This window comes from Artemia sp. Qi Xiang Cuo, chromosome 11 (assembly GCF_049724085.1).
Source record: "Artemia sp. Qi Xiang Cuo chromosome 11, ASM4972408v1, whole genome shotgun sequence".
NCBI classification, from domain to species: Eukaryota; Metazoa; Arthropoda; class Branchiopoda; order Anostraca; family Artemiidae; genus Artemia; species Artemia sp. Qi Xiang Cuo.
Window position 1 is genome coordinate 23416554 of NC_142804.1, and position 26485 is coordinate 23443038.

The window sequence follows — 26485 nt, forward strand, 5'->3', positions numbered from 1 at the left end:
AGGGGGAAACACCCCCTAAAAGCTATAGAACCTTAATGAAAATCACACCTTCAGAGTCACCATATCAGAGAACCCTCCTGTACATGTTTCAAGCCTTCATATGTATAATTGTGGAATTATGTATTTTTTGCCGGAAGAAAGATCACGGATGCGTTTTTTTTTTGTTTTTTTTTTAAGAGGTGATCGTATCGACCCAGTGATCCTAGAATATCGTAGGATGGCTCATTCGAATGGAAATATAAAAGTTCTAGTGCCCTTTTTAAGTGACAAAAAAAAATGGAGGGCAACTAGACCCCCTCCCACGCTCATGTTTTTTCCAAAGTCACCCGATCAAAATTTTGAGATAGCCATTTTGTTCAGCATGGTCGAAAATACGATAACTATGTCTTTTAAGATGACTTCATCCCCCGAAGTCCTCGGGGGGAGGGCTAAAAGTTATTAACTTTACCCAATGTTAACATATAGTTATTGGTTATTGGGAAGTATACAGACGTTTTCAGTAGGGTTTTTTTCTGGTAGTGGGGAAGGGGTGGGTCGGAGGTTATGTTGGAGGATCTGTCCATGAAGGAAGTTTTCATGGGGGAATGAAAATTGCCATGAAGGGGCGCCGGACTTGCCAGCATTATTTATTGGTTATTGGGAAGTATACAGACATTTTCAGGAAGGTTTTTTTCTGGATGGGAGGGGGCTGGAGGAGGGGGTTACTCGGGAGAATCTTTCCATGGAGGATGTTTCTTTGGGGTAAGGGATATTTCTTTGAAGGGGGCGCCGGATTTCCAAGCATTATTTAAAAAACGATCGGAAATTAAATTTAAAAAAAAACAAGTTTTTTCAACTGAAAGTAAGAAGCAACATTAGAACTTAAAACGAACAGAAATTATAACGTATATGAGGGGGGTGTCCCCCCAGTCAAGACCTCGCTCTTTACGCTACAGTTTTTTTTAGTTCTTTCAAAAGATCTATCTATTCTAATTAAACGGCCTTTGTTATTCTGGGGTTTGTGAATTAATTTTTTTTTTAACTTTTAACGTAAAGAGCGTGGTATTGACTAAGGGGAGAACCCCATCATATACGTAATAACATATACCTAAAAAAAAAACAATAAAAAAAAGCGATACGGCTCAATAGTAATCGAAACTTTTAAAAACGGAATTTTTATGTCAATAAATGTATCAAAAGAATGGGTATATAATGCTGATTCTAAATATATAAATTTTATTAAGTTTAGTATTACTCATCAAAGACTACGAGCCTGAGAAAATTTACCTCATTTTTTTAAGAGGGGGGAAACATTCCCTACAAGTGAAAGAATTTTAATGAAAATCACACCATCAGGTTCAGAGTATCAGAAAACCCTATTACATAGGTTTCAAGCTCATATCTACAAAAATCTGCAACTTTGTATTTTTTGCTAGAAGAAAAATATACGAATATAGAAGTTCGTTACGTAAGTTAATTTTTAAACTACGTAAAAATCAAACTAAAAAAGATACATTGAGCAAAAGAAAAGTATTATTTTTGTACAAATTTTGTTGATATACTCAATTACGGCGAGACAAAATAAAAGCTTCCTTAACTTAGAAACGAACAGAAATTAAATAAAAAAAACAAGTTTTTTTAACTAAAAGTAAGGAGCGACATTAAAACTTAAAACGAACAGAAATTATTCCGTATATGAAAGGGGCTGTCCCGTCCTCAACGCCTTGCTCTTTACGCTAAAGTTTGACTATTTCTCATAAATGTATTTTTTTAAACAATAAAAAAAAACTTTAGCGTAAAGAGCAAAGCGTGGAGGAAGGGACAGCCCCTTTCATATACGGAATAATTTCTGTTCGTTTTAAGTTTTAATGTCGCTCCTTACTTTCAGTTTAAAAAACTTGTTTTTTTTATTTAATTTCGAACTTAGGACAAACACCATGCACTCTCACGCACAAAAATTATTCATGAGCTAATTTAGTAGCAGCCTATGGAGATGTATTTCGCAATAGGCTGCAAATTATTTTGCAATGATTTCCAGTAGAAGAGCATCAGATTTGTTTTGTAAGTTGCGCAAATTTTACTACGGATATAATTATTGAGGCTTTCTACTTTTGACTCTTACTCATTTCTTCTTTTTTATACTACTTTACTTGAACTGTTTTTTAACCGAGATTGGGGAGCAGCAAGTATTTCGGAGTTATTCCGGAGCATTTTATTTTTCTTTTGAAACCCCATCTCCATTTTCCTCCTAAATGAGAAATAGTTGGTCAGTGTGACGAGTTAGGTTTATTTTCCAGAATTATGATTAATATTATAATTATATGCAAATTACTAATCAGAATTCAAACGGCAACGGCTATATTTTTTTTAACTTTTTTTACAACCGGCGTCAAAATCAGTATTTGAAAATTAAAACATATCAATATATAATTTGTTGAAATATATGTTTGTTGAAAACAGCAAGCATATGTATAGATATACATGAACTTATTCCAAAGGGAAAGCAATATTCCAGGAGTTAGGCAAATCTAATAAAAACACGAAAAAGTAAAGTGTTTAAAGTGTCTCTCCCCTTATCTAATTATGTCACTATAGCAGGCACGCACATTTGCATTGGTGTTGCTCCTTATTTCTATAGCTTAAAAACTGTCTTACTCCACTTTTCCTGTTCCCCAGCTCTAGTTTTAAAGTGTGTAATTCCATAAAATCAAAGGATAAGCAAATAAACAAATTTACGTCAGCAGATTCTTCCAATTACACGATCTAATTGGACAGTTTCAAGAGAGGGACTTCAGCACCCATACCCTTAGGATACGAAAAATATTCAAAGCTTAATCTTGTGACATTCGTGAAAATATAACATTTTTCGGTCACATAGAAAAACGTTTTTCAAACCTCAGCCTCCCATCGGGAGCTCCCCCCCCACCCCAGTCTTGAAAAAAAAATTAATGGTGCCAAAGGAAAAGTTTTTCTATTAGTTACATATTAAATTTATTATGATTTTCCATTTACTGTCTTCGTAGTTTTTACAAATAGGAATGCCAAATATGAAAATCTATTGGCATAGAAAATATTCCTTAACAACAGAGTATTGTCAAAATGGAATTTTGAAATATCGAAAATACAGGCCAAAGCTTAAAAACTAACAAATCAAGACTGAATGCTTTTTGCCAGGATTATAAAAGAATTCACATTTGAAAAGAAGCGTGAATCTTTCTTCATGTGTTTATTAATAATACTTTCACCTTGAGAATCTTCACCAGAAGTTAAGGGTGCCCCAGTGCACTTTTTCTATGGCGGACGAGACAGAAGACGTTTTCATGGTGAATTTAAGGTTTTAACAAATAAAAGTTTTAATTTTCTTTGCCCAAAAAATGCAGTATTTTAGTGCATTTTCCCCCAATTTTATTGCTTTTTAGGGGGAGAATCTGTTTTGATCTTGGGCCCGTATTTTGTTAGACCAAGGCCGATGTTATGTTGGGTGGGACATAGCTATATATATTTTCAGACTTTTTTTTTTTAAAAAGAACCACAGTTGTCATACTTGAGTTTCGACGTAGATTTATTGAGTTTCCGAATAGGGGATGACCATCAACCATAAGCGGGGGTAAATCTATGTTAAATATCCGTCAAATGAGCATCCAAGTGACACTTATTTGCTTATCGTTAGAAAAAAAAATAATGATTCGCGTTAGGAATTGATACAAATAAACATAATTCACAAACTTCAATTTGCTGGAACGGAAAGGGCCACAGAAAGCATGTTGACTCTTGAAAAAAAAAAAAATTGAGAGACTGAGATACATAAACACACATTTAAGTATTACTGAAAATACCTTGGCAAGTAGGTTGTCATACAAGCTTTAGATATTTTTAACCAAAAAAAGATGTGTCAATATTCACAAACTTTAATCCAGAACCATAAAAATGTATGTTTTTTAAAGCTGTACTAAGCACACTCTACACTAGCACCTTTATTCTTCGCAATACATGGAACGTTCAGAAGAAGAGGAAGAAGCATGGACTTACCCTTGTTACTTTCCTTAGTATTTGCATGGGCCCTGCACACTCAAGGTAGGGATATTCCATTGTTGCCATTTCTATGAGACACATTCCAAAGGAATAAACATCCACTTTTTCATTATATCGCTCTTCATACATTTCAGGGGCCATGAACTCAGGAGTTCCTAAAGATATTTATAAGGTCTTAACAATGAAAATACAATACATCAAAACAAAGTAAAATAAATCTTCTGGTGGATTTAGATTTCGTATAATTCTATTCTTTATGGAATAGTCCAAAAAATCCTCGACTGTTCTTCAACTTGAAAGCATAGATCGAACTCTTTCTTTTTCTAAGTATGCATCTCAATAGTGCATTTCTCAACCCAGTAAAGTTCTCGAAATGGTACATCTTGTGAAGAAATTTTGTACGAAAAACTAACGGCATATACTTTAATCAGCTCGCAAAGTAATATTATTCAGCGTAAAAAAAAAAAAAAAAAAAAAAAAAAAAAAAAAAAAAAAAAAAAAAAACACTGCTAACAAAGGAACGAAGGACAAGCTCAAATTTCTTTGCCATTGAGAGTACCGTTAAAGCTTAGCAGCAACATGCGAAACCATTCCTCTGCCTTGGTCCTAAACTTAGAAAATAAAATGAGAAATTCAGCCATAATCAAGAACGTAAAAGAGATGACAGCACTGTCGCAACCGTAGGGAAATGCTTCTTTTTGGGAATTCCGAATTATTCGATTTATTGTTATAGTAAGTTATTTCGGCGATGGAGCCATTGAATCATCACACATCTTAGATTTGAGATTTTAGTCTAGCATCAATTTGGAACCGGTCCCAGTCTTCCTGCTTACATGAAACTTTCCGTTCAAAAGCATAAACACGGCTCGAAGAAACCAAAGCTAGGCGGAATGATTTCAGAGAGTCCTCTTCAAAACAGACTATAGTACACCCCTTCAAATCAAACACCATAACCTCTAACTCAAGAACAAGCGAAAAACTGTTTGGTCCCATGGAAGAATTATACGAAGTTCTCCAAAATGTACTGCCATTTTAGTTTGAGGTCCATACTTTCCATAAAATTTCCACTTTCTCGCAATAGAGTGAACTCGGCACCAAAAAAAGGACCTTAAAATGGTCCTTTCGCAACACAATTGAACTAGATACCAGATGTGGACTGCAAAATGTTTAAAGAGAAAGCAGAAAAAGAAATAAATACTCTTATTATAATGAATTCATTTGTTATAAAATATGCTTACGAAAGAAAGTAGGCGTTCTTTTGCACTAAAATCTTACATCTAAGATCTCACATCCTTCTGCAAAGATTTCCGTTCTTTTCACTCATGCTTGTTCTAAGATCTTACAGCTCACTGAGGTAAGCAAACAGTGTGAAAGTCGCCATCTTTCTGCCATATAGAACAATGATGAGAGAATTTTGATCATATACTCATCATTGTTCTTAGACCGCTGATCAGAGAAGAATCATGAAAGAAGTTTGCAGAAGAATGCTATAAGATGTAAGATCTTAGCACAAAGATGAGTAAAAGAACGGCCCTAGTGTCTTCAAGAAGTCATTTAAACAATTTTTTGATGGCCATTATTTTTTTGTGCCCCAAGATATCGTTGTTTTTCTGTCTAAGAATTATCAATTTAAAAAGGGCTCGAAATCGTAACTAATGGTTCTGAATCTGTAAAATATTTTGTTTATTTCCTGGAAGAGAACCCATGGAATAATTATAATAAAAAATCAAACTCAGGTAAATAATCTGTTCACACGACATGTTCAACCATGTTCTTTAACCTTTCGACCATGTTCTTGAGTTATATTGGATGTCGTGAAACTTATTTTAAGGCCAATATAAGCCCATTCAAAAGAATTCAAACCATGAGGGAAAAGTTATTTTTGCAATGTTGGAATGAAGGAAAATAAGTTCCTTGGCTTAAAATAGTTAGTTAATTAATTTTGTTACAGCAACATTGCCCAACAATGTTAACTATAACTAATAACCCGTTTCATTATATGTATAAAGAAATACTTCAAGTTCCTGGAATGCCACTCAACTATATGAATCATCATCCTAATAAAATTTCAAAAGAAATCGTAAAATTTAACTAGCTGTTTTGCTTCTTTTTTCGTTATTTAAAAAAATCCTTTATTAAATACAACTGCATTAACCTTGCTTGGGCAACGTGAAGTGTTGCAGAGACCTTAGATCTCTTCCGGACAAATCTTTTGTAAGTCTTGGGTAGGCTACACCACCAAGTGTCGTGGGAGGAAAAATTGGGCCTTGTTTCTCGGCAATCGATGAAACCTTGCAGCTCAATTAATACCAAATCAAAATCCTTGTATGATTCTGGAGCAACGAAGCAGCCACAACAACATATTTTTACTAAAGATTTGTCGGTAGGGTAAGGAGAGCATAGGGCCCCATTGGTCCTTCTGTCAGACAGATTAAAAATTCTTTACATTCTGGTTCAGACAAAACCCAACATGCTTCACACAAAAAAGTGGAAGGGACGGATAAGATTGGAGTAGCCACTGGCCCACTTTGTAACTCCAAGAATACAGATAGAGAATGTTTTTGAAATTCTATTTTGCATGATGCAAAACATACCTAGCTTTCTGCAAAAAAATTAACAGGGTGATAGGGATGACGGAGGGGCCAGGGGCCAAACGGCTTGTTTTTGCACCAAACCAGTAGGCTACTCAACACGGTTTTGCGCAGACTCATTGTCCGATTTTATTTGTATCTATCTCAGCTCAAAAGTTGGCTCATTAGCCGTGGACCAACTTTCTTATATCACTACTAATAAGGGAGTTAAGGGCAATCGCCAATGTCAACGGGAACGCGTCATAACATCGAACCGTCAGGAGCAGTACAAAATCCGTCATAACATCGACAAAAAAATCCGTCAGAACCTCGAACCGTCATAACATCAAAAAATTTAAAACTTTAGTTTTTTGGGTTTTAGGGGGGAGAAGGTACCTAGGTTAGGTTACGTATTTAATATATTCTAGACTTTACCCCCACCCCCCTGATGTGCAAATATATAGCCGAAATTTGTTTCTAAACTATTATATACTTATTACTATTATATAGACTTATAAATTTTTTTTTAGATGTTATGACGGTTTGAGGTTCCGACGGTTTGATGTTATGACGGTTCGCCGAAATGGTAGTACCCCTCCTTAACGGGATCCGGTGTATCCCCCTGGAAGATTCCCTTCGGAAAATTGCCCGTCCCGCGCCTATTTTTTATTTGGGGGGGGGGGGGGGTTACCTGGAGGACTATGCCTACCGCCATCCTTCGCAATGAGGAAACTAGGAGCATTTGAGAGCTTGACGTAATAATATTCCTCTGCCTCAGTTCCAATCGCAGAAAAATGAAATTACAAACTCGACCGAAATTAAAAAATGGCTTGTGACAATAGATGGCAGGACTTTTGGACCCATAGAAAAAATGCTCTTTTTTGGACCTCTAAATTTTTCTATTGGATATTCTAATTAAATATCTTGGTGATTGGGCCAGGGAAACGTCTAACATCTAAAGTACTTTCGGAATTTACTCAAAGCTTCAATTTTGAAGTGCATTCTTGTCTGAATACTTAAACGGAGCTTTCCAGTCAAAAGTAGAAAGATGACTCGAAAAAACGAATTTTTGGTGGTACCATTTCAGACATTTCTCTATGACTAGATTATGAAACTCTACTTTAGTATTTTACAGTTGATTCTGGCTGAAGGAAAGCGAAAACCATTCTTATTGACCAAGTTTAAGAGCTATACACAGCTTTCCAAAATGTAATGTTATATTGATTACTCTTGCATGAAGTGCAAACTTGCTGTTAATGATCCTTACCCATAGAGCATAGTTTAAGCTCTCACTAATTTATTACAATAAACTTGAATCAGCAGCACAGAGAAAAATGAATAAAAAAGCAGGAGAAAACTAAAGTGTTGCTAGCGCAACACAATAAATTCGTCCTCTACAGTTGCTTGAATATATAAAAAAAATGCAACACAGTTACCATTCTGTTCAAGAAGAGGTTGAACGAAGCTAATATTAAAATTGGTTCCCAAACACTACCCCTCCTCCTTCTCAATCGAAATGTTTATCTCAAGAAGATTTTTTTTATCAATGAGCATTTTAGCAAAGATAACATCTTAAAAGATTTTTGTAAGTAATTCCGATCGTTTCCAAGTAAGATAGGGCTTAGTTACCCCTTTTAATCTTGGGAGTGAACCAGGTATTTCCATGTGAATTGTTTCGGAATAGAGATATATGAATGTGGCTTGAAAGAGGGATAAGTCGTCAATACCTCCCTCCCCCCCAAAAAAACAACTGACATTTTTTCCTTAGAGAAAGCCTTTGCTAGAAAAGACAGTCAATAAGCCTAATGGTACGTGGGTGCGGCTATCTCTTTAACACGAAACAATAAGCCATAAAACTGAAACCAAAAATTAAAAATATCTGGTAGAAATACAAAAGAAATTTGTTGATTGCCATTTCAGAGAGAGATTCAATTTAATTGAATTTAAAATGTGTCGAAAATCAGGAGAACAGAGATTTTTGACCCAAGACACAAACACCAAAGACAGCTCTTTGGGAGCGACTGCTCACGTGGAATCGAAACAAAATAGAAATTGCTCGATATATCTCTACGTATAGATTTTCTTTGATTTTTTTTACAGGTAACTACTTTCTGAATAAAATAATCCTTCTGTTTCGGGATATTTTCCTAAGATTTTCTTTAATAGAATCTTATAAACTGTTCATCAGCACAAAACAGTAAATACATTACCTCAAAAGGAGAACATTCACTCATAAGCTTTTTAGTTTTACTACATTCGAAGGGGTTTATTTGCAATATATTGGAAGGGGTTACTAACATTAGGGCAACAGTTGTACCCACTTGGGTCTCCGGAAGTCCGCTTCAAGGTGTCCAGACATCGAGAACCAGATCCGGGTCCAAGAATCAAATTCCCAGTCCATCAATTTTAAAAGTCGGGGCACAGAGTCCTGTAGGGTGTAAATCTGGAAACCCAAATTTGGTGGCTCCTTCCCAACATTTACTAGAACCAAAATCTCAAAAGGTGTGAGTTCTTGTTTTCAAGGAATGTAGTACTGCAAGATACTGATCAATAGATAGAATCAGGTTTTTTGTAATTGGTAATTTTCAAGAAAACAAACTAATAATTTTAATTATTTGAAGAAATTTTATAAAGTCAACAAAAAAGAACTTGAGCACACAATTCCAAATGAAAGACATTATCTTATTGAGACAACTAATATTTGCCAACTAAAAAATTCAGGGATAAAGCAATCCTAATACTTAGTCGAAGATTGCATGATAGAAATGGCAAAAAAAACTCAGAAGATACGGTAAAAAAAAAGTATAAATTCTCATATTTATACAATGTACTACCACGGGATTAATATTATTAGAATAAATTGGTTCCCGACTTACACCCCAAAAATTCCATGATGAAAACCCATGATTTCTTCCATGTTGATACAATTTCCCTGCTTCTGATGCTTCATCTACCCATTCACAACAAAATTTTACTGATACCTAGATTTAGCTACCGCTAATTTGAGCCAACCAGAATTTTTCACAGAATTTTTCAGTCGATCAGAAACTTCTAAGAAAAATCTGATTGGCTCAAATTAGTGCTAGCTAAATCTGGGCATTAGTGAAATGTCATTGGCAATGGGCCAATGAGAAATAGTAAACACACCTAGACAATAACTTTACAAGCTCTGAAAATTGTTGTACTAGGTGACTTCAAGAAATGGTTTCTAGAATTCCACTGTGAATTTACAAATCCACACTATCAATCCCTCCCCCATCCAGAAGACTTATTGCAAACTCAGCAAAGTTAAATCCTAATATAAAATACAAATCCCAAGTTTAGCTTAAAGTAACAGAGGGAGGGTCCGAAGTTCAAAAGACCAAACTCTTAGCCATAATTGAAGAAAACAGAATGAACACAAATCAGATGGCTCCCTAGCCCTATCCAATTTGGAGACTGCGAAAGTTGATGTACTAACACAACAAGTTTCAGAGTCGCACTTCTACAGAAATTAAGCCCAAGAAAGTTACAAATATCGCAAGGTTCAAGGACATTAATAATTCGCTTAAACAAGCTCAAAAGAAGAGAACAAACATTACTAAGGTCTTGCCGCTTCTGCTTCCGCATTCAGATAAATAAACCGAAAAGATAATGATATTACACCTTCCAAAACAACCAGATACATTATACTAGGATTGAGTCTCCTAATTCAAATACTGCATTAAAATTATTGCATGAAAACCAAGTTCAAGAAACTAAAAACCTTCATCCAGTTCATTTACAAACTTGTCATAAAATCTGTAAATAAAAAAAACTATAAAGCTAAATCAAGAAACTACCATAAAAACCCATTAAATTCAGAAGTTCTGTGCACTTAAATTTACATACACACAGATATCAAGAAAAAACTATACGACTACTACTAACGACGCACCATAGCACCAAGCCTCCTGAGGCCAACAAAGCTACGCACGCTAATCTATTCAAAACCTACCTCTTTAATCTTTCCCGGAAGTTTCCAATTCCCTTAAATCTTTCTTTACGACTTCCTCCCACCCCAACCGCGGACGACCTGCTTTCCCTTTATGTTCTAAAAACAAAACCAAAAAGGGAAAATTCTGGAAAGCTCTAATACGTTTCAAAGCCGAAAAACAAAGAAGAAAAGGAAGAAAAGAAAACATTTCCCGATAAAAAAAAAGTATGGACTATATGGACTATATTACTCCATGGACTATATTATTGTAACACACATCCTCGCATCAATTGTACTGCCCTCTTCATTTTTGGCACTAAAACTGATTTAAATCTCAGAAAAAACGTTTTGGCAAAGAAAACGCATAACTTAGCAAGAACATGCTTAAAATTCCCTTACCCTTAGTGTCTTGACAGTCAACAAGTCAACTAAGATTTAAAGCACATAAAGCACATTTGACGTTCTGGTCTTTAGAAAGCGAAGGGGACACTAGCCCTACTCCCCTTTGTGGTAGTTTCTGTTCGTTTTGGGTTTCACTTATTTATTGATAGTGATTTCATTCATTTTAGCCTTGAGTTGCTATTTGACTTTATTTCTGCTCTTCTTAGGTCTAACGTTGCTATTTACTTTTTTGTGTTAATTAATAACACAAAAAAACAAGCAAATTTATAAGTGAGACTTAATAAATCCTTTTATATGAGATTACACATGGACTGTTTATTTAGTCTCCCAGCAGAAATCTGAATAAGTGAGGGGTACTTATGTATTATAGTGACCATATTGTTGATCTTGATCTATTGTAAAACCGGTTTATCTATATGCACTAGGAGATAAATAGCTTAACATGAGTGAGATAAACTACTATGCAGGTATATTTTAATTAAATATGCAATATATAGAGTTGGTCCGGTTAGGTATTTAATATAATACGCTCTGGGTGGTAATCTCCATAATTTTGTTACTAAAGTGTTATATTTTCATCATATATTGGTATATTTCATTAGGATCAACCTAAATTCACTTCTTGGCTGTGGTCATTATAATACACAAGTACCAAGTGAGAAGTGCAGCTAATGCCAATCTCCTATGGTTATTCTAAACTATCAGAAAACGACAATATACACTACAGCATTTGTACTAAGGGTTGGGGCAACCAAGTATCCTTTGTAGTCATCGGATAGACAAATACCCATTCAAAAAGAAAAGAAAAAAATTCCACCTAAAAAGCTGTATTTAAAATGATGAATATCCAATGGTTCCGAGAAGCATTTTGGAAACTTTGCGTCCGTCTTTTCCTCAAATCGCTGAGCAGTAATGACATTCTAAATTCGACTTCCTTATTACGCACATTTTAAAGCATGTTTTCAAATTAGGTATCAAGATTTTGCAAATTTGCAGTTATTAATTTTACCAGCTTTAACGTTTAGGCAATTCACTATTAATAAGACGTTTTTCCAGAAAGAATAGCCAGCATTAGTTTGAATTCAGTAATTTGTGCTTGAAGACAAACTAATTCAAATTTTGGGAGGGAAGAACGACTTCTGAGTAAAGGGTAATTACCATGCATCTTTTAGTCTGATCGAGTGATTAAAACCCTAGGTATTTTGACTACGTGACTGATTTTACCATCTTGCAGCGACATAACCATACCCTTACCGTGAGTGACAAAAAAGAGAAAAAAAAAACTTACCAATAACAGACTTAACGGTCGAGCGGACCTTGAAAGTGGCTAAACCTAAATCCCCGATTTTTACACTGGCATCTGCACCATTGATGAAAATATTATCACATTTCAGATCTCGATGAACAATTGGTGGATTTTGATTGTGCAGGTAGTTTAAGCCTCTCAAAATTTGACGACTGTATTTCTTCAAAACTTTGGGTTTGATATGATTCAAATTTTTCAGGAAACTGAAATGACGAAATAAATACGGGTACAAATAATTAAAGAAGCAAACTGTTTAACAGAAGAATTATTTGACGGCTTATAAACAATCTCGCCAAATAACTTTTTCATCATGAATGAGAAAAAAAAAAACTGATATGAGACGTCATTATTGAAAGGAAACATTCGCCTACTTTGAAAAATACTGACACAATGAGAACTGAATTAATTCTCTAGGCAGAAATGTAGCAGGTTTTTGCAACAGCCGCCAAACTCTGCAAACCGTTATTATTTAAACCGCAGTAACTTATACAGCGTTTTCTTATATTGTTTCTCAAATCAATATTCATAACCCACCCTACAAAACTAAATTAACAACTAAATATGCTGGACTGGTGGTTTCACGTCGCCTCTCGTAGCTAAGCAGTCCGCCCACCTCCCAGTTTCTCAAATTATAAATTTAATTTCCCCTACTGAAAAACAAATTTTCAACTCTGTTTAAAAGTTTGCTATCGGAAATTACCGCCTTTAGTGCTTTCAACTGAAAGAAAATCAAACCGATTTAGTATGAGATGTTAATAAATATGAGAGCCGACTTTTGTGTTCCTACAAAATATATAGGCCTACCATTGGTGGAAACAAAGGGCGAAACAAATTCGATATCCATTTTTTTATTACCACCAGCAGAAAAGTACTTACTATCAAGACAAATAAACCTTAATTGAAGTACAATATTTTCCATATACCCACTTTACTATAACTGTACCAATCTAACAAATTTAAATTTGAAACTGCATATAAAACTACCTAGAGTTTTCTCTGGACGGCTTAGATTGAAGACATACTCTACGTATCTGTCAGCAGTAGCTTAAATGTTATTCACGCCAGATTTATGTGTTACGGTCATAGGTGACGGTACTCTTCTATTAACTGGACTTGTTTATATAGTGCTAGTTTGGTTAATGCTAATGAAACAAAATAAAATAGGATGACTATATAATAGTTTAGAATCAAATTTGGGCTATATATTTGCATATTAGGGGGGGGGGGTAAAGCATATCATATATTAAATACGTAACCTAACCTAGTTACCTCTTTCCCCCAAAAAAAACAAAAAACAGGACTTTGAATATATTATACGCAATTAAAACCACGCTATACATTGTATTTCTCTACAGCGGAGTCTTGTATCATCCCGTTGAAAAACGGGTTTTTCAACGTGTCTCGAGTTTGAGATATAAAAAGAGTTCAGCAGAAGAGTGCCGAAAAAACAAACAAGGAAGAGCATTGAAAAACCGACACACAGACATGTACACATAATCTTATTTCAGGGCGAGGGTGGGGATTAAAAAATAAGAAGACCCTGTATATGCGCATCTTATCTGATGCACAGCTACATGGTGCAACCCTAATGGCGAACAAAATATGACATGCTCTAAATTAGTTTCTTTTCGATGTATGCCCGTGCCACATCATAGTCACATCTATTGATAAAGAAAGCTAAATATCATGCATGACAAGGCAATTTTCTTCATTTTAGCGTCACATTTTTAGTTTAAAGAGTTTGCACCAACAGTAATTTCGGTCCAGCTGTTCTCTACTAATACCAAGTCTTCTTAACTTTTGTCAGATTTTGCTCCCGGATAGAAAAACCACTGTTTTCAGTTTCCATCTTTTCTAGTTTTAAAAAGTACACCTTAAACCTTGACTCTGATTGGCCAGTTGAAAAATTTATGCTTGAAAGTTGAACAATGTTCAACTCGAAAGATTACGAACGGTGAACGTAATTAGCGCTGTAATCGTGCTTAATTTTGATTGTATCGACAAGTGTGACTATAATGTGGCACTGACATTAGACTTCCTTATCTACATTCCTTGTTTTCATCTGATAAAAAGGATCCTCTGTAAATTATTTCTGGAAGCCACATTATTCTAAATCAAAGAAATACGTGAGCCTAGCCCAAAGGCTACTAGGGCTTGACCTTCTACCAAGTATTAAAACAAATTAATGGAAAAAAAACTTAACCTTAAGACTATATCTTTCTTTTATGTTTACAAGAGTAGAAAGAAAAAAATCTACAAATTTACTTTGAAGTTTATGCAATACATATTTTGCTTTTGTTTCGACGATTCTAGAATGTGATAAGCTAAACAAAGTTCAAACTGAAGACAAGGTTTATTTATATGCAAGCACAAAAAAACTGTCTTTTCATTACAATAAACTACGTATTTATCTAAGAAAAAATTAGATTGCAAAAAAAAACGCATCGTATTCTAAGCAATCGAGGCTTGATTTAAAAATAGACTGACAGAGACTAAAGTGATTTCAACCGTTAACCTGGGGAGGAATCAAGCATTTGCGCAGGATTTATTTCCGGGAGGGGTGGGAGGCGTAGAAAAAGATTAAAAAAATCGTCAAAGAATTTAGAGAGCATGATAAATTGTGGGGAAAGTCATAAGATCTTTTGATTCCGGGGGAGGGGTAAAAGGCCTCCAGCCTAAAGCTTTCGCAAAATGGTGTCTATTGAACTTCCTTTTAAAAGAATCGACACTAAGGGATAAGTGCGGAGACAATCGCCCTGTTTTTTTCTCTCTTTTTTATCAAACCTTATTTCAGTAACACTTTTTATAGACATGCAAAGCTAGGAGTGAGCTAATTGGATTGACGCTAGAATCTAAAATCTGCTATAAATATAAAATCGAATGCATTTCTAAGAAACTTTAAGAATTTATTAACTACACTTTTACGATGGTTTTAGGTATAAAATCCCCCTCCCCCGAGGCCCTCTTATTACTTTTCACACTGACTGAAACTAGAGACCTTTGAACACAAATACTTAAGTTCCTTTCGATTATATTATTCACATGTTCTGGAACTCAATAAAATGGTTAGTTAATTATGAATTCCGTCATCTAAAACACTTACGACATTATCAAATTTCTTTTTCAATATTGTCTCTGAATTTGGTATTCAATAGTTTCGTTAATTACTTTTGAATTCAAATATGCAGTGGAGTTTTCCGAGGTAAAATATCACGAGGTAAAATCAACGAGGTAAAAATAACAAGTTACGGAAAAACCAATCCCTTTTGTACCCCTCGTTTTCACTTATGTCCACAGATTCTTGAGAAATGAAATTCTTCTCCAGTTTTCAAGTCCATTTCGATAAAGGGCTTTTAAAAAGATTTTTTTTTTAAATTTATTATTTTCAACTTTTTAATCTTCTACGACACTAAAAAGTCTAGCTTTCTCTAAGACAAAAATTTGTCTTATCTAGGATTTGAATCTAAGATGCCACGGCCCCCGATAAGTGTTCTAACCCTGCGCTATCAATTCTTGCATAATAGTGAGTGTTTTATACTTTTTGCTGCACCCAATTCATAGATACATTACCAGTCTGATATTTCATCGAAATCTAACAGCAAAACAAGTCTAGTCATGTGTTTTGGAACTCTTCCTATTTGTGCTCAATACTTTCAACCTTCAGGAGGTCTCTAATTTCAGTCAGCAGACGATTAATGAAAAATAATAAGTTGGCTGGAAGGGGGAGTAAGCAAGCGGGAGAATTTTGATGTTGTATTATTCCACGTTCATCGACAAAATTTAGAAGTAATAAAACACTCGAAAGGTGTCAAAAAGCAAACGATTTACGAAAAATATTAAGGGGACGGGGGGGGGAAGGCATATAGAAGGGGCGATTTTTTTGTTGCTGTATTATTGCACTGCCATTGGAAGTGCACAGGCTATACTGATAACATTTGGAAGTGAACTAACATTCGGCAGTGGTCGAAAAGCAGGCAATTTATGAAAAATATTAAAAAGGGCCAGAAAGAGGAGTAGTACTTATCTCTTATAGCCACAACACTCAAGAAGTGAAGTTAGGTTAATCCTAATGAAATATACCTAAGTATAATGAAAATAAATACTTTAGTAACAAAATTAAGGAAACTACAACAGAGAATTATGGAAATCAGGCCCCCCAGAACGCATTACATTAAATAGTTTCTAACCTAACATACCCTAACCTAACCAAAATACCAACTGAAATATTTAATTAAAATATAACTATATTGTAGTTTATCTCTCTCACACTAAGCTGATTATCACCAAGTACATACTGAAATACAGAAAGAAACTGGTTCTACATAGACCAAGAACTTGAGTGTGGTGGCTATAAGAGATAAGTACCAAGGAGTATAAAAGTGGGGAGAATTTTAATATTGTATAATTGCACTGTCATCAGAATTCACGTAATGATACAATTTGGAAGTAATTGAATATTTGGAAATGGCCGAAAAATAGCTCACAAATTTATGCGACAAAAGTATAGAAAAAAAAGTCGGCAAGTTGAGGAACAAGAGTTAAAAACACACGAAGTCGACTTCATCACTGCATCTGAACGGCTAAGTTGTCGACACAACATAATGGCATTTTAAAAAACCGTCTACTAATACTTCTTTTCCCAAATTTCAGCAAAGTTTATAGAAGGATTATGTGTACCAATGCAATTCGATTACGTGCCTAATCTTTATTAAAGCAACTCAAGACCTGGAGGTTACAGCCATAAAAGATATAAATTTTTTATTGAAAAACTTTAAAAAAATTCTCCTCATTGATTTTTTTCAAATACATTTTAGCTCCACCCTCCTAGTATCTTGGTGAATTGACACCCCTGGTCCCACATCGATAGAAAAAATTCAAATAAAGCGTTTCGACTGAGATAAGCGAATTTTTAGACCCTAGTAACTCGATTAAACAAGAAAAAAAATGTGAACATAATCATATAGAATAATAATAACGAGATTGAAGTAAAATGCTTTGTAAAAAATGGGGCTAGTATTGCGTTCTCTATATTAATGATATTAATTCTCTTTATTCTAAAAGCTACTTTTATAAGTCCCAAGACGTTTTTACGCTAAAATAAAAGTGGCCAATTTATCAGTCAAATATTATTAGAGAGTCATCCCCAAACAAGATTATTTATCAGAATCTCTAGATTATATTCAGATATGTTTTTCCCCCCACGGAATTAATTTGTCAAAATCTCATGGTAATAATAATAAATATTTTCCCAAGAGGTTAAAAGTATATTTTGCAAATTTTATCTACTTTTTTACTTAGTTTGTTCAGCTCTACCTTTTTAAAATGCCATTATAAGCTATAGCTTCTTGGGATCCAATTTTACAATCAATTTTTCGCAAATTTCAAAAGTATTCTTTTCTAAGTTTTTTTTATATATATTTAGCCATTGGATGGTCCGTCGCTGGATGGGATGGCGCCAGGAACACTTTTACTTCTAGAAATGGCAAAAGTTTACAAATAATATAAAACTTCGAGCTAAAGTGGTGATTTTTATTGCACGGCATGTCCTTCCTAAGAGTCTAAATTAGGAGTACTGATAAAAACAACAAAGTACTAACAAAATACAAAATAACAAAAACAAAATACTAAAAACCATTTTATACAATTTGAAAATACCAAAAAATGATTTGTCTAATATAAATGGATTTCCCCTCTTTAAATCTATAATAGAAAGTATTTACCACATCAGACTATAACCCGTTTATTACACATTTTATTAGTCTAGACAAAGACTGTAATTAAGACACTGACTACTTTTCCAGTATACCTGCAACACATCCTAGAGAATGGCTTAGTTTGGAAACTTCAAAAGCAAATAAACAAAAAGATAGTCACCCTTTAAGAGAATTAACGTGCTAGATATCAAAGAAACCTTAAATCCCTTTCTAGAATTGAATAGAAAAAACAAGTTTTTTCAACTGAAAGTAAGAAGCAACATTAAAACTCAAAATGTACAGCAATGATTACGTATATAAGGGGATTGCCCCTTCCTCAGTACCTCGCGCTTACTCTAAAGTTTGACTTTTTGTTCTAATTATTTAAGAATGAATCCTGATACAAAAGGATCATTTAATAAGAATAATAAACTTTTTACAGATTAAAAAAAAAAAAAAAAAAAAAAACACTTTAGCGTAAAGAGCGAAGTACTGAGGAGGGGGCAACCCCTTATATACCTCTCAAAGACGAAATTTTAGAATTTAAGATTTCATGTTTTTTTTAAGCTGTTAAAATTAAACAGTCTAACCATTTTGAACCAAAAAGTATTGATAAGAAATCTCAAAAGCTCCTGGCCATGCAAATATAACGATCGCTAATGTCGGCCTTATGGGCTCAGGTTTGAGATAGCGTAAAATTATTCTTCGATTCAAATGTCTGTTAATCAGGGTGTTTTTGAATCCCATTATGGTTGATAGAGTTCAAGTAATGATATTTACCATAATTATAATTATTAGAGCGAGAAATATCCATATTTTTATAATTGGGGCATCTAATGTTCATTCTGATTTTATAGATAATTTGTGCATTTCTATTAAGTCAAGAATCTTCTTTTCGAATCCCGCCAGTACTTCTCATCTGGTAATTCTTTTGCCTTGTTTTGGCTCTTTGTACTATTTCAAACTGACTCTCATCTGGTATATACGGAAAATACAATCCAGAGGGGGGAAATTAGTCAAAAAAACATAAAACGGTTGAATGGAATTGGACTTATGCATTCATGGCCCGTATCACATGATAGGCCTTCCATAAGAAATTCAAACCTCTGTAGTGATGCGCCGGTTTCGAATTCAGCTCCCTTTATAGTTTCGGCATGTACCGAAGAAATCGTTTCAGGAATTTCCTAGATCCAAAATGAGTTTCTAAGCATGGATATGTTTTTTTCGAATAAAGACACTGATCTGGGCTGCGCTGGTTAGTTTTGAACAAGAGCTAAAATGATTAAGTTTTCCATTCAGGGTCTTTTTATTACCTCATACGGAGCTAAACACGCTTCAGTCTAATAAACGCTGAATATACGTTAAGACATTCACTCTATAAAAGAAGACAAAGCTTAATTGATTTTCGTTCATACTGTTTGCGAAAGAAACAGAGAGATTAACGACGCACTTACGTCTTCAAGGTACCAGAATTCATCATCTCCGTGACGAGAACAACTGTTCCTTTCGTTTCCCAAAAATCATAGTACTTCACAATGTTCGGATGATTTAAACCTTTCAAAATTTCTGCTTCTGCTTTAAATCTCTCTCGTTCTTCGCCTTTTCTTGTGTTCTGGAAAAATAAGAAGTGAATTACACGCCCACGTAGTTTCATAACTTGCAGGGTGATTTCCAGAAGAATATGTATCTCAACTTTCCACGATTGAAGGCTAGGTATGAACAAAGGAATTTGTTTCACGGGGGAGAAGGGCAAACGCTTGAAAGACGAATAAAATAGGCGGATCATATGAAAAAAAATAATAAATTACGCGCAGAATCTTAAACAAACCTCGAACTTTTTGAATGGGGGGGGGGAGCTTTCGAGGGTTGGGACAATTTAAAAAAAGGCAAAGTGCATGGAAACGTACAGCTGGGACTATAAATAGTTTTCAGTAAAACAAAAATAACGCTCTGGTCTATAGAAGGCTTAGGGGGAGGGCGGAAGTTTTACTCTAATTCAGGGTGATTTCCGTTCCTTTTTATTTGGATTTTATTATTCATTTTAATTTCTGTTCGTTTCAGTATCCATATGTTCATCAGTTGCACTGTCTTTTGATTTCTTTCGTAGTAAAATCTGTTCGTTTTAAATACGAATTACGAATTAAATACGAATTAGGTACTTGTCTGTTAAACGGAACGCACTCAAGAATTATGCTGTGTTTAATAATAGGCAGCGCAATAGCGCTACCTAAGTAAAGAACGATGTTGGCAGGGCTGTTCGCCGGGGGGTAAGGCTCCGCCCCCCCCCCCCCGAAATCTCATGATTTTTTTTCATTTTCCCATAATTTTCTGACTTTTCTCACAAAATAATGGATTTGAAGGATTTGCCCCCCCCCTCGAAACAAATTCCTACGTACGTGCCTGGATGTTGGCACAATGTATTATTTATTTATTTTTTTCTTTTAGACCAGGGCACTTCGTATCGAAGGAATTGTAGTAGAAACTTCAAAAAGGGCTCATTCGATTGGAAATTGGAAGGGCTTGTGCCCTTTTTAATAACCGAAAGCAATTGGAAGGTAACTAACACCCCTTCCAAGCCCACCATTTCCCCAAACACATTCAATCAAAACATTAATGTAGCTATTTTGTTCAATGTCGATGAAAGATCGGGAAATTATGTCTTTGGGGATGATAATCCCCTCAGAACCCTTCAGGGCAAGGGCTTTAAGTAATGCCCTGGGGGCATATAAGGTTTTTATAGAAAGCGTCGTCGTAGAAGATTAAAAAGAGATACGTTTGATTGAAAACAGAAAGGGCTAGTGCCCTTTAAATTTGCCGGAAGAGACTGGAAGGTAACTAACCCCCCGCTGACGTTAACCATTTCCCCAAACACATCCAATCAAAATTTTGAGATGGACATTTTGTTCAACGTAGTTGAAAGCTCAGTAAATTAGGTCTTTTGAGGATGACAAACTTCCAAAACCCCTCAGAACAAGAGATGTAAGTTATGCCCTGGGGTTATATAAGGTTTTTATAGAAAGCGTTGTCGTAGAAACTTCAAAAAGGGCTCATTCAATTGGAAATAGAAAGAACTAGTGCCCTTTTTAATAGTTGAAAGTGATTGGAGATCCAAAAACTGATAGCATTATTCTTCTTCGTTGTTTCTTTATGCAGTTGATAGATCCGGACACCAAGCCATTCACCTAAAATTTTCTTTTAAGGGTGAAGTTCATTTCTATTTGGATAGTAAAGTAAGCGCTCGCAGAAAAACGTTGGAACTGCAAACGCTGAATGATGCCCGCTTCCTCACTCGTAACAAAAATCTTGAGATCTCTTTTCTCGTCCAAGCGTACAGCACTGCCGCGGGTTGCTAACCAATAGTCCAGTGTCTCCCAAAGTGCGGGTCACGGCCCGACACGGGACCGTAGAAAATTTTGAACGAAAACCCACCTTTTAAAATAAAATAGTGTTTACTATTTAAGAATAGATTCCGCGGTTTAGAGTGCTTAATAAAACAAGCTATTTATGCGACACATTTGTTATATTTAATGAGTTAAATTTAAATTTGCAAGGTTTTGGTTTAAATTACCGGGAAGTCGTTGGATAATTCAAAAAATTAATCCGTGTAAAAATTTATGATGAAATGAAAAATTAAATCTTTTGAAATACTACGTAAATTTTTACATCTAGACAAACTATCAGTTTGTCTTCAAGTTGTCATTCAAGAACATGTTTCCAAGTTTAAAAAAAAGAAGTTTTAAACACTATATTCCAAGTATAGTTTTAATCGCTTTTGTCAGCACTTATACATATGAAGCTGCGTTCTTAGCCTTGTTGTATATAAAAAAAAAAATATTGAAGAGAATCGAATGTTGACATAATTTGAGACAAAAATTAATATGACTACCTCCTAATTTGAAACTATCATGTGATGCAACGCCATCATCCTTCGCGCTAGGGACAAAATACGTTGAAACTAAGTCTACTTCATTTACTGAAGTTTTAAATGAATAAAATTGGAAAATTTTCAATCACTTAATATTTATTTATTCTTAAGGGTGACGCAAAATTTCAAAATCTTATACGGGGTCACGGTCAAAAAGCTGAAAACGCTGCATTAGTCTAATAGATTAGAGCGACAGAATTATATGAAATACATAAACTAATATCAAACAGTTCGTGGTAACGAACTGTAAGTAAGGAGCGACCCGACTCAATGGTAACCGAAACTCTAGAAAACGGGTTTTTGATACCAATAAATACATCAAAAGAACCAGATTTCAATGCCGAATTCAAATATATAACTTTTATAAAGTTTAGTGCTACCCATAAAAAGTTACGCACGTGAGAAAATTTGGCTGATTCTCGAAAAAAGAGAGAAAGACCCCCAAAAAGTTATAGAATCCTAATGACAATCACACCATTATGTTCAGCGTATCATAGAACCCTACTGTAGAAGTTTCAAGCTCCTATCTAAAAAAATGTGGAATTTTGTATTTTTTGCCAGAAGAAAGATCACGGATGCGTTTTTGTTTTTTTTTTGTTTTTTTTTTCAGGGGTGATCGTATCGACCAGTGGTCCTAGAATATCGTGGGAGGACTCATTAGAAAGGAAATTAAAAGTTCTAGTGCCCTTCTTAGATGACAAAAAAATGGAGAGCAACTAGGCCCCCTCCCACGCTCATTTTTTTCCCAAAGTCACCTGATCAAAATTTTGAGATAGCCATTTTGTTCAGCATGGTTGAAAATATGATAAGTATGTTCTTTAGGATGACTTAGGCCTAATCCCCCGAAGTCCCCGGGAGGAGGGCTGAAAGTTATGAACTTTACCCACTGTTAACATATAGTATTGGTTATTTGGAAGTATACAGACGTTTTCAGAGGGGATTTTTTCTGGTAGTGGGGGGGGGAGTGAGTCGGGGGTTATTTGGGAAGATCTTTCCATGGAGGAAGTTTTCATGGGGGTAGGGACATTGCTATGAAGGGGGGGGCGTCGGATTTCCCTTCATTATTTAAAAAAAATATCAGAAATTAAATATAAAAAAAAACAAGTTTTCCAAATGAAAATAAAGAGTAACATAAATACTTAAAACAAACAGAAAAATATTACGTGTATGATTGGGTTCACACTCTAGTCAATACCTCGGTCTTTAAGCCAAAGATTTTTAGGCACTGTCATAAGAGCTATTTATTTTAAATAACGGTCTTTGTGATTAAGAGGTCATTTTTAAAGAAATGGAACAAAATTCGAACTTTAGCTTAAAGAACGAAGGATTGACTAGGGGTCGAGCCCCCTAATATACGTATTAAAAATATATGAATATAGAAGTTTGTTACGTAAGTTAATTCGTAAGTTACGTATATTTATTACTAATAAAGACGTTCGTAAATAAAATTAAACAAGTTTCGAGAAAGCCATTTAACCAAATAAAAGTAAAATTAATATGTAAATTTTGTTTTAATTATTCATTTACGGTGAGCCAAAATAAAAAACCTGCATTATTTCAAAAACTTTCAAAAATTAAATTAAAAAAACAAGTGTTTGTAATTGAAAGTAAGGAACGACGTTAAAACTTAAAACGAACAGAAATTATGCCGTATATGAAAGGGGCTGTTCCCTCCTCAACGCCTCGCTCTTTACGTTAAAGTTTGACTTTCTCACAACTATTATTTTTTTTTAAACAGTAAAAAATTTTAGCGTAAAGAGCGAGGCGTTGAGGAGCCAGCCCCTTTCATATACGGAATAATTTCTGTTCGTTTTATGTTTTAACGTCGTTCCTTACTTTCAGTTAAAAAAAATTGTTTGTTTTTATTTAATACCATAAATAACAATTCCCTGAGATCAAGATCAATAACCCAATGAATATCATGTAGACGGCGCCATTTATACACGGTGTTCTGAAGGACAACCTAAACAGTCAATCATTTTGATCAAAAGCTTCCGTCAATCGATTGATTAAAGCATGATTGACCGTCTAGCAACCTGTTTGACGCTTGAGTCAAGTGTTGACAGTGATTCATAGAAAGTTTGAATGACTCAATCGGTTCCTAGACGGTCAATCATGCTTTAATTCGATTGACGGAAGCTTTTGATCAAAATTATTGACCGTCTAGTGTATCCTTAAGTGACAAATTGAACCCTTGCATATTACAGTACCATATTCACAAGCATCAAGGTTCTCTATTTTGCGATTTACAGATCCAAATCGGTCCATGACATTCTTTAATTTGGTCGTGATAGGTCAATAACACTACCATTTTGGGAAGGTTGTGTGTGACAAAACGTCTACACAAACGTCCCCCCCCCCCGGAATGCTTTATGACGCGTTGTCAATGATGCGGGAAGCGTCAGAACCTTCGTAAAAAGTACATTGTTGGTTCCAAATATCTAAATTGCATCGCTTTTTAACAAGTTTTTTTTTAATATTTTCCGAAAGAGCCCTCGGAAAGTCCTTACAGAAATATCCCAAAACCACACAAATAGGATGTTCCTCTTTGAGTAATAAATAAATACAAAAACTAAAAATGACACTCTTTCCTGACCGAGAAACTACCAAAGATAAAGATGGACTTTGAGTAGGATTTTTAGAAAGAGAGCAAAGAAAAATAGAAGGTCTAAAGCTTTTTTCAAGAACTGTTTTCCTACAAAATTTCTAAAACGTTTAGTTACAAACGCACCGCAATTGAGTTTATAACTAAAATGTGCATTTTTTCTGAAAATTTGAAACACTCAATTTCGGTTTGACCGGATTAATTGCGCTAGCTGGCGGTAGAACAATAACAAACTAACAGTAGCACAAATATAGGCTATCTCGGAGTTAAACCTTTTTTTATAGGACGAATTACTCACTATTATAGTTGTTAGGTATTTTGTTTTAATTCTTATAATTTTTTACTTTTATTGAATTTTATTCATCTTTCAAATTTTTCGCTTTTTCATTGTTTTTTTTTGTTGGTTTGTTGCTTTTTTTCACATTGACTTTCCGCTCTTTATTTTGTTGATTTTTTCTTTGGCACTCTCATTGAATATATTTTTTCGTTTCGCTCTGAAGAAGAGAGGCGTTTGTCCCCTCGAAATATTCGTTATGTTGTGTTTTGTCAGTGTTTTCATTTGGCCTTTAAAAATCCCATTTTTGTTCGTTTTTCTGTCTTTATGTAACTTCTAGCCTTGCTCTTCCCGCTTTCAGGACCACCAAATGGAGGAGAGGAGGGGCGCAATTGCCCCTTCTGGATTTTGAAGAATACATTTTCATACTTCCATTAAAAAAATTACCTTCTGGATTTCGAAGAACAACTTTTCTTGTACCTTCATTTAAAAAATAAAAAAATGACTTGGACTCCCCCCCCCCCCCACACACACAAATACAATTTTCGTGAATTGGCGCCGCTGTCCCTTTAAGGTTTGTAATCGATTTACAATAATGTAATTTAAGTAATACCAATCTTCTTTTGTGGATGAAATATGCATAATGTCACCAGGGGTCACCTTCTTCGATGGTTTCTAGATAGCTTCTAGCCATGCATCAGCCATTAGGCTTAAAATTCATAAAGCAAGAGTGAAAAGCGAAGACTTTCTCCGAAATGAGGTTTTACCCCTTTGGGACTCGCGGAACCTGCAAGTCTCAAACGCGATTTCCAGTTACGGAAAATGGGATCTTATCAGAGGCTCGTTTAATTCCGCTCCTGATTCTGCATGGTTAAACGATTGAAAAAATGTAGCAAAACAGGTTTTATACAACATTTGACGAATTCATTAGATAGACAAATCTGGCAAATTCCATGTGGAAAATATTTTCTTAAACTTTCACCTTATCTTACCTCTGCAGGAGGAGGGGGCGGCAACAGATTTAAAATATCTTGTCATCAGTTTCATTCAACCAAACCTGCGCAACAACTGGATTTATAGCTTCTGGTGTCCGTGCCCAACACAATATCTGCGAGGGAAAGGCTAAATTCTTTTTGTCCATGGTTTCAGCGGATCTCAAGTAAATGTTATAGGGACCAGCAGGTCGGGCTTTGTCTGTAGGGAGTTCTGAGTCCCATCTGGTAACTTACAGAACATTCGATGTAGGAAAAAAACACCCTTTTAGATTTTTTAATAATTTTTTTTTTAGCATCTACAAACTAGTCGTTTTATCAACGGCTTATAACCGTAGGATTAATTTAAAAAAAAAAGTTTTTCCGAGGGAAGTAAAGAGCGAAGTTGAAACTTAAAACGAACAAAATTATTACTTCACAGTTGACCTAACATATATCAATAAAAATAATGCAAATAAATCAACTGGTGATATTTCCCTAATGTTTATAACATTACAGAAAAATAGCGCTTTACTGAAAACAAAAAACAATATAGTTTTGGTACGGTAAACATTGTTGCTTTATTTATTTTTTGTTTTAATTTGGTATCACTTCTGCACAATGAACTCAGTTCAATGATTGACTTTCGCTTTGGATCTGAAAAGGATTTTTCTAGCGGCAGATCCAGATGCCCCCCCCCCCCGCTAACGTATCGGCGGATTTGGTGTTGGGACACTGTAACACTTTAAAGTTTTTATTAAGCTGGTTTTCAT

General features: G+C 34.8%; 1 protein-coding gene across 3 annotated transcripts in view; it reads right to left on the reverse strand.

Moving 5' to 3' along the window:
- LOC148946777 (uncharacterized) overlaps window positions 1-26485 on the reverse strand; it is a 196655-nt gene that overhangs the window by 92726 nt on the left and 77444 nt on the right. For all 3 annotated transcript variants that reach the window (XM_089096596.1, XM_089096597.1, XM_089096598.1), the window contains exons 3-5: window positions 19392-19549; window positions 12227-12447; window positions 4009-4166 (exon numbers count right to left, since the gene is read on the reverse strand). In XM_089096596.1, the coding sequence (XP_088952722.1) occupies window positions 4009-4166; window positions 12227-12447; window positions 19392-19549 (537 nt within the window). The remainder of the gene's footprint in view (window positions 1-4008; window positions 4167-12226; window positions 12448-19391; window positions 19550-26485) is intronic.